Source organism: Rhinopithecus roxellana, chromosome 21, assembly GCF_007565055.1.
Source record: "Rhinopithecus roxellana isolate Shanxi Qingling chromosome 21, ASM756505v1, whole genome shotgun sequence".
NCBI classification, from domain to species: domain Eukaryota; kingdom Metazoa; phylum Chordata; class Mammalia; order Primates; family Cercopithecidae; genus Rhinopithecus; species Rhinopithecus roxellana.
Genome location: NC_044569.1, coordinates 1,014,629 through 1,026,852, shown reverse-complemented (window position 1 = coordinate 1,026,852; position 12,224 = coordinate 1,014,629). Strand labels below are relative to the sequence as shown.

At 41.6% G+C, this 12,224-nt stretch overlaps 1 protein-coding gene across 1 annotated transcript in view; it reads left to right on the top strand.

Moving 5' to 3' along the window:
- The window catches only part of ABHD3 (abhydrolase domain containing 3), a 46,729-nt gene extending 35,996 nt beyond the window's left edge, over positions 1-10,733 (top strand). Inside the window, 3 exon segments of the mRNA XM_010354880.2 lie at positions 2,577-2,625; positions 2,704-2,869; positions 9,874-10,733. Of these exon segments, the coding sequence (XP_010353182.1) occupies positions 2,577-2,625; positions 2,704-2,869; positions 9,874-10,046 (388 nt within the window). The 3' untranslated portion in view covers positions 10,047-10,733.
- The last annotated feature ends 1,491 nt before the right edge of the window (positions 10,734-12,224 follow it).

The following is a 12,224-nucleotide window of genomic DNA, read 5'->3' as shown; positions in this document are numbered from 1 at the left end:
AGGTCGGGAGTTCGAGACCAGCCTGACCAGCGTGGAGAAATCCCGTCTCTTCTAAAAATACAAAATTAGCTGGGCGTGGTGGCACATGCCTGTAATTCCAGCTACTAGGAAGTCTGAGGCAGGAGAATCGCTTGAACCTGGGAGGTGGAGGTTGCAGTGAGCCAAGATCGCACCATTCCACTCCAGCCTGGGCAACAAGAGTGAAACTCCATCTCAAAAAAAAAATCTGTTGTCTCCAGGGCTGGGCCTGGTGGCTCACACCTGTAATCCCAGCACTTTGGGAGGCCGAGGCGGAGGGATCACAAGGTCAGGAGATCAAGACCATCCTGGCCAACATGGTGAAACCCCATCTCTACTAAAAATACAAAAAAATTAGCTGGGCATGGTGGTGCACGCCTGTAGTCCCAGCTGTTCAGGAGGCTGAGGCAGGAGAATCGCTTGAACCCAGGAGGCGGAGGTTGCAGTGAGCCAAGATCATGCCACTGCACTCCAACCTGGGTGACAGAGCAAGACTCTGTCTCAAAAAAAAAAAAAAAAAAAAAATCCTGTTGTCTCCAAATATTTTGATTACATGCCCCAACAATAAAAAAGTTTAAAGCATAATACTACCAATATATGTATATGTATTTACACACTGAATAAATTTACTACTGTACCAAAATATTATCTTTGTTGTAAATGCATATAAATAAAAAATGTAAGTATAAGTTAAAATTTAAGCATAAGTTAAAAATATAGCTAAAAGTTGTAATGTTTTCTTTCTGAACCCCAGTGGATTGTCTTGTACAACCCCTAAAGTATATACCCCATTTTTAGTGAAGGCACACTATTGAAGGTTACTATTCTAATCACCATTCTAAATTATTCTATTTTTTTTTTTTTTTTTTTTTTGAGACGGAGTCTCGCTCTGTCACCCAGGCTGGAGTGCTGTGGCCGGATCTCAGCTCACTGCAAGCTCCGCCTCCCGGGTTCACGCCATTCTCCTGTCTCAGCCTCCCGGGTAGCTGGGACTACAGGCGCCGCCATGTCGCCCAGCTAGTTTTTTGTAGTTTTTAGTAGAGACGGGGTTTCACCGTGTTAGCCAGGATGGTCTCGATCTCCTGACGTCGTGATCCGCCCATCTCGGCCTCCCAAAGTGCTGGGATTACAGGCTTGAGCCACCACGCCCGGCCTCTAAATTATTCTAAAAGACTAAAAATGTTAGTATGGAATGTGTTAAGTGTGTGATGGGCTGTTTCCCTGGATTTCTACTTGTTGCTAATCTTAATAATACCTAAGTCTTTCCTGGATAATAAGTAATGTATTAAGTACTTTCATTGCTGAATGATACGGCTCCTTAAGGGTGTGCTTATGAGCATAGTATGTTTTAGAGACAGGAGAATGCAGTTCACTTAGATAATCTCAGCCCTCACAGTTCTTATACTACCAAAATACTGTCTTTGCATTAGTTTTCTCTGGAATTGTTTGTGTATTTTCTTTTTTCTTTCTTTCTTTCCTTTTTTTTTTTTTTAAGACAGGGTCTCTCTCTATCGCCCACGCTGGAGTGCGGTGATGTGATCATGGCTCACTGCAGCCTGAACCTCCTAGGCTCAAGTGAGCCTCCCATCTCAGCCTCTCAAGTAGCTGGGACTACAGGCCCATACCACCATATCTGGCTAATTATATTATGTTTTGTAGAGACGGGGTTTTGCCATGTTGCCCAGGGTGGTCTCGAACTCCTGAACTCAGGCAATCCATCCACTGCAGCCTCCCAAAGTGCTAGGACTGCAGACCTGAGCCCCCCGCCCAGCGGAGATGTTTCTGTTTGCTTATTTCTTTATTTAATTTTTTAAAATTTTTAATTTCTGTGAGTACGTAATAGGTGTATATATTTATGGGGTACATGAGATATTTTGATACAGGCATGCAATGTACATAATCTTTTTTTTTTTTCATGAGCTGTTACCACATACTTTTAAGTTAATTAATAAATATAAACTTGAAAAGTACTGTTGATTTGCACATGACTTACTGAAAACCATAGTTATCCTGGAAGTTGACATCCAACACTGGATTAGATTTTACCAGACCAGGCAAGGTGGCTCATGCCTATAATCCCAGCACTTTGGGAGGCCGAGGAGGGTGGATCCCTTGAGTCCAGGAGTTCGAGACCAGCCTGGGTAACATGGCGAAACCCCATCTCTACAAAAAATACAAAAAAAAAAAACCAAAACACAAAATTGGTGGGGCGTGGTGGCACATACCTATAGTCCCAGGCACTTTGGGGCTGCAGTGGGAGAATCACTAAAGCCCAGCAGATGGAAGGTGCAGTGAACCGTGATCATGCCACTACACTCCAGCCTGGGTGACAAAGAAAGACCCTGTCTCAAAAAAGAAAAAAAAAAAATGTACTTGAAGAAAATATCTTCAGCACAAACATTATTATACTAATCTTGCCATACCTGATTAAGCAAATATTTATTGAGGGCCAACTTTGTGCCCTGTGCTAGGCTGTTTAGTAGTTTGTTTTTAAGTCTTTTTAGTATGATGGAGTTGGAATGACCTTGATTTTTACTTCTGAAATTCTTTTGTTCCAGGCACCGACATATGTTTGTAAAACAAGTTGATATGGATCATGTCATGAAGGTAGGAGAGAAACTTTATGTAATACTTTTATTTCTCCTTTTGGGGCAAGACTAGATATAATTTGTTTTTGTGTTTCAGGCTAAATCCATCAGAGAGTTTGATAAGCGATTCACTTCAGTCATGTTTGGATACCGAACAATTGATGATTATTATACTGATGCCAGTCCGAGTCGTAGACTGACGTCAGTAGGAATTCCAGTATTGTGTCTAAATTCTGTGGATGATGTTTTCTCACCCAGTCATGGTAAAATGAACATATTTCTATATATTTTGACATGAATTAACTTTCAATATATTGTTCTTTTTAAGAAAATATAGTAGTAAGAAAATGTGTCATTTCCATTACTTAAAAAACTAGATACTCATAACATAGTATCTAAATGTCTCAGATCACTTAAATATTTTCACAGACGCTTATCTAGTCCATTGTGAGAAGCTCAGAACAAATTATGACTCACTGTTTTGCTCGTTCTCATTTTTATAACCTTTCCTTCTTATCAAATACACTGTTCTTTGGACAGATTATGTTACAGTCTTTTTGCCTCAAGAGAATATTGTCATCACTTGCCTCTTCTTCCTGAGGTTCCTATACAGAAAAATTTGAAGTTTTCCTTCCCTTTTAAGCTGGAAAAGAACTTGAGACTTTATAAACACAGTGGCTTTGATTATCTCAATGAGTGAAGCATATTTGGACTAGAAGGTCATATTTGAAGAGAAACATTATTTCCTTTTCCCCGGAATACTGTATAAAAGAAAATTAATTAGCTGGGCATGGTGGTGTGTGCCTGTAGTCCCACATACTTGGGAGGCTGAGGTGGGAGAATCACTTGAGCCCAGAAATTTGAGGCTGCAGTGAGCTATGATCATGCCACTGCACTCCAGCCTGAACAACAGAGTGAGACCCTGTCTCTTAAAAAAAGAAAATTATTCAAAAATAACTTTCCTGCTTTCTTTCTCACTCTGTCACCCAGGCTGGAATACAAAGGCATGATCTTGGCTCACTGCAACCTCTGCCTCCTGGGTTCAAGCAATTCTCCCTCCTCAGCCTCCCAAGTAGCTGGGATTACAGGCACCCGCCATCATGCCTGGCTAATTTTGTATTTTCGTAGAGACAGTGTTTCACCGTGTTGGTCAGGCTGGTCTTGAACTCCTGACCTCTGGTGATTCGCCTGCCTGGTTCTCCCAAAGTGCTGGGATTACAGGCCTGAGCCACCACACCCAGCCTAAACTTTACTGCTTTCTTTTTTTTCTTTTTTGAGATGGAGTCTCGCTCTGTCACCCAGGCTGGAATGCAGTGGCACAATCTCTGCTTACTACAACCTCTGCCTCTCGGGTTCAAGCAATTTTCCTGCCTCAGCCTCCCAAGTAGCTGGGATTACAGGTGCCCGCCACCATGCCTGGCTATTTTTTGTATTTTTAGTAGAGATGAGGTTTCACTATGTTGGCCAGGCTGGTCTCGAACTCCTGACCTCAGGCGATCCACCCACCTCGGCCTCCCAGAATGCTGGGATTACAGACATGAGCCACCACGCCCGGCCAACTTTCCTGCTTTCTTATGTCAAGAAATATGAAATTTGATGACAAAGGGAGCAGCCTGGCCCACACGGTGAAACCCTGTCTCTACTAAAAATACAAAAAGTAGCTGGGCATGGTGGCACGTGCCTGTAATCCCAGCTGCTTGGGAGGCTGAGGCAGGAGAATCGGAGAATTGCTTGAATCAGGAGGTGGAGGTTGCAGTGAGCTGAGATCGTGCCACTGCACTCCAGCCTGGGCGACAGAGCAAGACTCCATCTCGAAAAAAAAAAACAAAAAATTTTTTCTCTCTTTCCTTTCAATACATTAAAACCATTTTCCCCAAATATTTCATTTAAAAAATGATTCTAACTATAAACATAACACACGTTGTGAAATTTTCAGAAAATCCCTTATGTGTGTATATATATATGTATATATTTTTTAATTACCTATTATTTCTCTAGAAGATCCTATTTTATTGTGATTTATGATTAATGACAGGTAATCTTAGAAGCTGAAACTTATGGCCTTGACCACAATTTAGAAAATGAAACTGTGAACTTTAGTATCAGTTGACTTACATGGTGATTGTTTCAGCATATTTTCATTGGATTAAGGAAGTCTGGTATTTCTCTACCCGTTTTTATATTTCACTGACCTTTTTACCAGCAAAAAATTCCCAACATTTTAACCTTACCCACTTGGATGAAGTTTGAACTCATTATTTTCTGTTCTTTCCCAAGCCTTTAAAATAGTCTTGCCACATTGAAATAGTGGACAATTGTCTGCAGTCTGAGAGAACAGGCAGCTAGCATCTTTCACATGACTCAAATGTGGCCCAGCCTTTTGTTCTTCTGATATGACTGTAATTCTCAGCGTTAGACATTTCTGAATGTATCCAGAATGTGAAGTTTAGGCTCTTGATAATTCCTTTAGAGGCAAATGAAACACTCTAAATGTTTGGTGAAAAAGGAAAAGCAAAAATAGTATCAGCCGTTCCCCCTTAAGTTCCCACACCTGATTCCAAGATAGATGTTCACTTTTTTCCTTGGGACGGATGTGGCTAGCTAAGGACATGAAGTCAGGACCACTTTTTGATAAGAACTTAGCTGTTTGAGCCTTGCTTTAGGGCTATCGGTTTATTCTTTCGAGTGTTGCGAAGGGTCAAATGTAGAGCATTGTCTAAACAGTCAGTTCTAAACAGTCAGTTCTAAACAGTCAGTTCTAAACAGTCAGTTCTAAACAGTCGGTTTGTAGAAGGCCCCAGTTCTCTTACACTGAATTTTAGCTTCCTTTTTCTTCTTACAAGGGGGTGGGGTAGAGAAGCTGTTACGTTTAATTAGCTCATTTGCCCCTAAAACTCAGCCCAAGTTGTGAAGTTGTAATTATTGCATCAATCACATTTTATATATATATATTTTTTTGGACACAGGATCTCGCTCTGTCGCCGAGACCGGAGTCCAGTGACACTACCATAGTTTACTGCAGCCAGCCGAGCGAAGTGGCTCACACCTGTAATCCCAGCAGTTTGGGAGGCCAAGGTGGGTGGATCACCTGAGGTCAGGAGTTCAAGACCAGCCTGAGCAACATGGTGAAATCCCATCTCTAGTAAAAAAAAAAAAAAAATACACAATTAACCGGGCATGGTGGCACGCGCCTATAATCCCAGCTACTTGGGAGGCTGAGGCAGGAGAACTGCTTGAACCCAGGAGATGGAGGTTGCAGTAAGCCGGCTGAGATCGTACCATTGCACCTGGGCAACAACAGTGAAATTCCATCTAAAAAAAAAAAAAAGTTTACTGCAGTCTTAAACTCCTAGGCTCAAACTGTCCTCCCACCTCAGCGTCAGCTAGGACTATAAGCGCATGCCACCACACCAGGCTTTTCTTTTTTTTTTTTTTTTTTTAACATTTTTTGTAAAGACATGGTCAGTCTTGCTGTGCTGCCCAGGCTAGTCTCAAACTCCTAGCCCCAAAGATCCTCCCAAAGTGCTGAGATTACAAGGGTGAACCACCACACTGGCCTCAACCAGGTTATCTTAATTAGGGAGATAAGATTTGGCAGTATCTGAAATCAAAACACTTCTCATGCCAGGTTTTGATCCATTAGAGACCTTATATCATAACATTTTCACTGACCTCTAAGCATGGGAGGGAAAAAAAAAAACAACTTTAATTCATATCTTTTAAAGTTTATACTCAGGCCAGATGGGTGGTGCACGCCTGTAATCCCAGCACTTTGGGAGGCTGAGGTAGGCAAATCACTTGAGGTCAGGAGTTCGAGAACAGCCTGGCCAACATGGTGAAACCTCTTCTCTATTAAAAATACAAAAATTAGCTGGGTATGCTGGTGGGCACCTGTAATCCAAGTTACTCGGGAGACTGAGGCAGGAGAATCATTTGAACCCAGGTGGCAGAGGTTTCAGTGAGCTGAGATTGCACCACTGTACTCCAGCCTGGGCCACAGAGCAAGACCGTATCTCAAAAACAAATAAAAAATAAAAAGGATAAAAATAAAGTTTAGCCAGGCGCGGTGGCTCACGCCTGTAATCCCAGCACTTTGGGAGGCTGAGGCAGGCGGATCACGAGGTCAGGAGATCGAGACCATCCTGGCTAACACGGTGAAACCCCGTCTCTACTAAAAATACAAAAAATTAGCCGGGCGTGTTGCTACGTGCCTGTAGTCCCAGCTACTGGGAGGCTGAGGCAGGAGAATGGCGTGAACCCGGGAGGCAGAGCTTGCAGTGAGCCAGGATGTGCCACTGCACTCCAGCCTGGGCAACAAAGCAAGACTCTGTCTCAAAAAAAATAAAAAATAAAGTTTATACTTACTCAAGGTAGATTTATAGAGCGTATGAAAAGACTGTCGAGGCCATGCACGATGGCCCACACCTGTAATCCCAGCACTTTGGGAGGCCGAGGCAGATCATGAGGTCAGCAGTTTGAGACCAGCTTGTCCAATATGGTGAAACCTTATCTCTACTAAAAAATAAAAAAATTAGCCAGGTGTGGTGGTGCATGCCTGTAGTCCCAGCTACTCAGGAGGCTGAGGCAGGAGAATCGCTTGAACCAGGGAGGCGGAGGTTGCAGTGAGCCACGATTGCATCACTGCACTCCAGCCTGGGCGACAGAGTGAGACTCCGTCTCAAAAAAAAAAAAAAAAAGAAAGAAAAGACTGTCTTACTGGTGAATTATATTAAATACAGCAACTATGTTTTTGTTTTTGTTTTTGTTTATTTGAAACAGAGTCTCACTTTGTCACCTAGGCTGGAGTGCAGTGGCGCAATCTTGGCTCACTGCAACCTCCATCTCCCTGGTTCAAGCGATTCTCCTGCCTCAGCCTCCCAAGTAGCTGAAATTACAGGTGCCTGCCACCATGCCCAGCTAATTTTTTAATATTTTTAGTACAGACAGGGTTTAACCATGTTATCCAGGCTGGTCTCAAACTTCTGACCTCAAGTGATCCACCCCACCCATCTCAGCCCCAGAGTGCTTTAAGTACAGGCATGAGCCACTGCGCCTGCCAGCAACTAGGTTTTTTTTGTTTTGTTTTGTTGTTGATTTGTTTTGTTTCGTTTTGTTTGAGACGGAGTGTTGCTGTGTCGCCCAGGCTGGAGTGCAGTGGCACAATCTTGGCTCACTGCAACTTCCGCCTCCCTGGTTTAAGCGATTCTCCTGCCTCAGCCTCCTGAGTAGCTGGGACTACAGGCGCCCACCACCATACCTGGCTAATTTTGTTTTTGTATTTTTAGTGGAGACAGGGTTTCACCATGTTAGCCAGGAGGTCTCGATCTCCCGACCTCGCGATCCACCTGCCTCCGCCACCCAAAGTGCTGGGATTACAGGTGTGAGCCACTGCACCAGGCCACAACTATGTTTTTTAAATACTTTTCCTTTGTCTTTACCATAAATAGAAATTCAGAGAAGGAAGAAAAGGAAAAATTCACCCATGTTTCATAGCCCAAAGATAAACACTGTTACCATTCGAGAGAATTTCATTCGTTTTTGTTGTTATCTATATGTTTTTATTATATAAATTATATTTATACTTTTGAATCCTTAATACAGCCATTAATTGGCCTGAGGAATCTAACATTATATACGGTTCATTCGTTTGTTCTTTCTTTCTCTCTCTCTTTTTTTTTATTTGTTTGTTTGTTCGTTTGTTTTTGAGATGGAGTCTTGCTCTGTCACCAGGCTGGAGTGCAGTGGCGCCATCTCAACTCACTGCAGCCTCGGCCTCCCAAGTAGCTGGGATTACAGGCATGCACCACCATGCCTGGCTATTTTTTGTGTTTTTAGTAGAGACAGGGTTTTACCATGTTGGCCAGGCTGCTGTTGAACTCCTGACCTCATGATCCACCCGCCTTTGCCTCCCAAAGTACTGGGATTACAGGCATGAGCCACCGCGCCCAGCTCTTTGTTTTCTTTAGACGGAGTCTCACTCTGTCACCAGGCTAGAATACAATGGCACAATCTCAGCTGACTGCAACCTCGCCTCCCAGGTTCAAGCGATTCTCCTGCCTCAGCCTCCCAAGTAGCTGGGACTACAGGCACACGCCAGTGTGCCCATCTAATTTTTGTGTTTTTGGTAGAGACAGAGTTTCACCATGTTGGCCAGGATGGTCTTGATCTCTTGACCTCATGATCCACACACCTCAGCTTCCCAAAGTGCTGGGATTACAGGCGTGAACCACCGTGCCCGGCCTCCCTCTTTTTCTTTCTTTCTCTCTCTTTCCTTTGTTTTCTTTTCTTTTCTTTCTTTCTTCCTTTTCTTCTTTTTGTCCTTCTCTTTCTTTCCTTTTCTTTTTCTTTGCTTTCTTCCTGTCTTCCTTTCTTTCTTCTTCCTTTCCTTTCTTTTCTTTCTTTCAAGATGGAGTCTCACTGTGTTGCCCAGGCTGGTCTCGAACTTCTGAGCTCAAGTGATCCTCTCACTTTAGGGTCCTAAAATGCTAGGATTATAAGCATGAGCTACCATGCCAAGCTACATCATGTAAAGTTGATCAAAATAATAGCTAATGAATTTCTAACTCTCAAAAAGGTGCTAAGCTTAGTTGTTTTCCCTGCTGTAACTCCTCAGTGGGAATTTTATAGCATATTATGAGGATTCACCATTCCTTGAATTGTCTTACTTTAATTTCTCAAAATAAGACTTGATGTATACTTTTGTGTTATGATTAAATCTTGGATTGGTTCTTCCCAAAATGATTGTGCAAGTATATGACCATATATACGAACTGTTATAAGAATATAGATAGTTCAAGCCTGTAATCCCAGCACTTTGGGAGGCCGAGACGGGCGGATCACGAGGTCAGGAGATCGAGACTATCCTGGCTAACATGGTGAAACCCCGTCTCTACTAAAAAATACAAAAAACTAGCCGGGCGAGGTAGCGGGCGCCTGTAGTCCCAGCTACTCAGGAGGCTGAGGCAGGAGAATGGCGTGAACCCGGGAGGCGGAGCTTGCAATGAGCTGAGATCCGGCCACTGCACTCCAGCCCCGGCGACAGAGCGAGACTCCGTCTCAAAAAAAAAAAAAAAAAAAAGAATATAGATAGTTGATGTAAATTAGACTCATTCCATTTAACTGTGCTCATTACATATATTTATATAATGGTGTTTTGATTTCTGTTTATTAGACATGATAAAGGTATATGCTTTTCCTAACAAAAACATAATGATTATATTTTTCTCTCTCCTTCTTCTGTCTTATTGCCACCCTGTTTGGTCTGAAGCTATTCCAATAGAAACTGCTAAGCAAAATCCTAATGTTGCTTTGGTCCTTACTTCTTATGGAGGCCATATTGGTTTTCTGGAGGGAATCTGGCCAAGGCAATCCACTTACATGGATCGTGTCTTCAAGCAGTTTGTGCAAGCTATGGTTGAGCATGGACATGAACTCTCTTAACATGTAGTTCTTCGGGTGCATTTTGTCTGAACCACAATTGTGAAGGCAGCTCAGCTTAGTGCACAAATTTTAACTACTGTATATAAGGCAAATAAGCCAGCAGATGGGTGAAGAGGTCCAGAATGATATGCAAAAACTACTTTTTAGAGAAACAAAACAACTTTGTAGCAACAAATTCAATATAGTATTAGATTGTTACTTATGTAGATTTTATTTTTACTATGCCTTACCAAGTACATCCTTAAACAAAGTAGTATGTACATGAAATTGCACTTAACCAAAACTATTGTGTAAAAAATTTTTAATTCCTCAGGGTTTTAATTTAAACTAGTATTTTTTTAGATTATTCGTTTTAGGTGATTTAATGGTACTTTAATAACTGCTGAGAAATGTTGGCTATTTGAATGTAAGTTATAAGGTGGTACTTTCCTAAGGGTATTTATAGTTAATGATGATAACATGAAAACTGAAATAAAATACAATGCGCTAAATCTTTTATGTATTCTAACTTTAAAAGACAAGTGCAACAATGTTAGACTGACTTCTATATGTGCTCTTTTACTCTGATAATATTAGGGCTAACTTATGTTTTATAATGATTATAATTTACATGCTTATTTTTAAAATAGTATATATGTGGACGCATATATATCATTATATTAAAATAAATTCTACCATTTTAAATTGTTCTTTTGTGAGTTTTTATCTACTAAAAGGCCCCAGAAAGTAATCCCTAGAAAGTAATTGGTGATAATTTTATTAATGCATTAGTAAGAAACATTAATACTGTTTTGCTTTTCCGTTTCCAGAATATCGGGCTCACACCACTTGTACCAATTAAGAATACTTTCAGCGGCAGGAAACCTAACAGTGCCTTAAGGAAAAATTATATCTAATTAACTTGTATTATAAGAATTCTCCTAGTGGGCAGGCCAGAGCTGGTGTGGAGGCTTACCAATGTTATCAAAGACCCAGTCTGTTTCTATTCCATCCTTATCACAGTGGCTAGTTATCTTCTAAACACAGGGTGGCTGCTGCAGTTCCAGATGACACATTTGTGTTCAAAGAAGGAAAAGGGAGGAGTGGGGCCAGACACATCTGCCCTTTTAGGAAAGTGAAAGCTTTCCCGGAAGACTTGCACTCACATCCATTAGCCAGACCCCTGTCACATGGCCACCCAGGTGGAGTGAGAGACTGGGAAAGCAAATAATTTGCCAGTTACATACTTTATCAATTATAGTGAAGGCAGGCAAGGGAAAGGGGATTGGCAATGGTTATTGGGCTAGCCAGCCAATAATAATAATTTCCCCATTATTCAACATCTTTTCCCTCCTCAGTACTTCAGCCTGTTTATAAAATACATCTATTTTTTCCTCAGGTATCACGTTGAGAGAACCATGTACAAAAAATACACACTAACATAAAATTATTTACTAAAAATGCCACCATTTGGAGAACTCCTGATGATGTACTTGCAGACTCCCTCAATACTGTATCTAAGATGATAGCAATGATAATACCGGTGCTTTTTTGTCTGTACAGAATATATTCTGCTTCAATCATAGTAATTCATTCAGTCTGTATGGATGGGAGGCTGATCCTGCTTTTCAGAGTTATCTTCTAGACTTTTCAGGAGAATATCATGAAGGACACTCTTTGGGTTTACAAATCTTAAGGACCACGGACTTCTGGTTTGCAGGGAGGAAAGAAAAGGAAAGAAGCAAGAGGAAAGAAGCAAAAGGAAAGAAGCAAGAGTCCTAAAGCCTTTACATAAACCTCTGCTTCTAGTCAGGCCAAAACCTTTGGACTTCCCAGTTATAAGAGCTAATACATTCCTTTTTTCACTTTAAGTTGATCTGCTTTCACTTACAACTCAGAATCCTGCCCAGTATATTTAGGAATGAAAAGTGTGAATAAATTATGCCTAGATGAGGAAGCTCAGTTGTGAGCCTGTGGAAGGTGAGCTCTGCACCTCACGTATTCTATGTCTCAAAGCATTTACATAGTGCTTTGCAAACAACTCTCTGAAATTACGGATTTTTAGGTATACATGGATGCTGGCTGGCCTGAATCATATTTTTTAACTTCTTTTCTTTTTTTGAGACGGAGTCTCACTCTTGTTGCCCAGGCTGGAGTGCAATGGTGTGATCTCAGCTCGCTGCAACTTTTGCCTCCCCG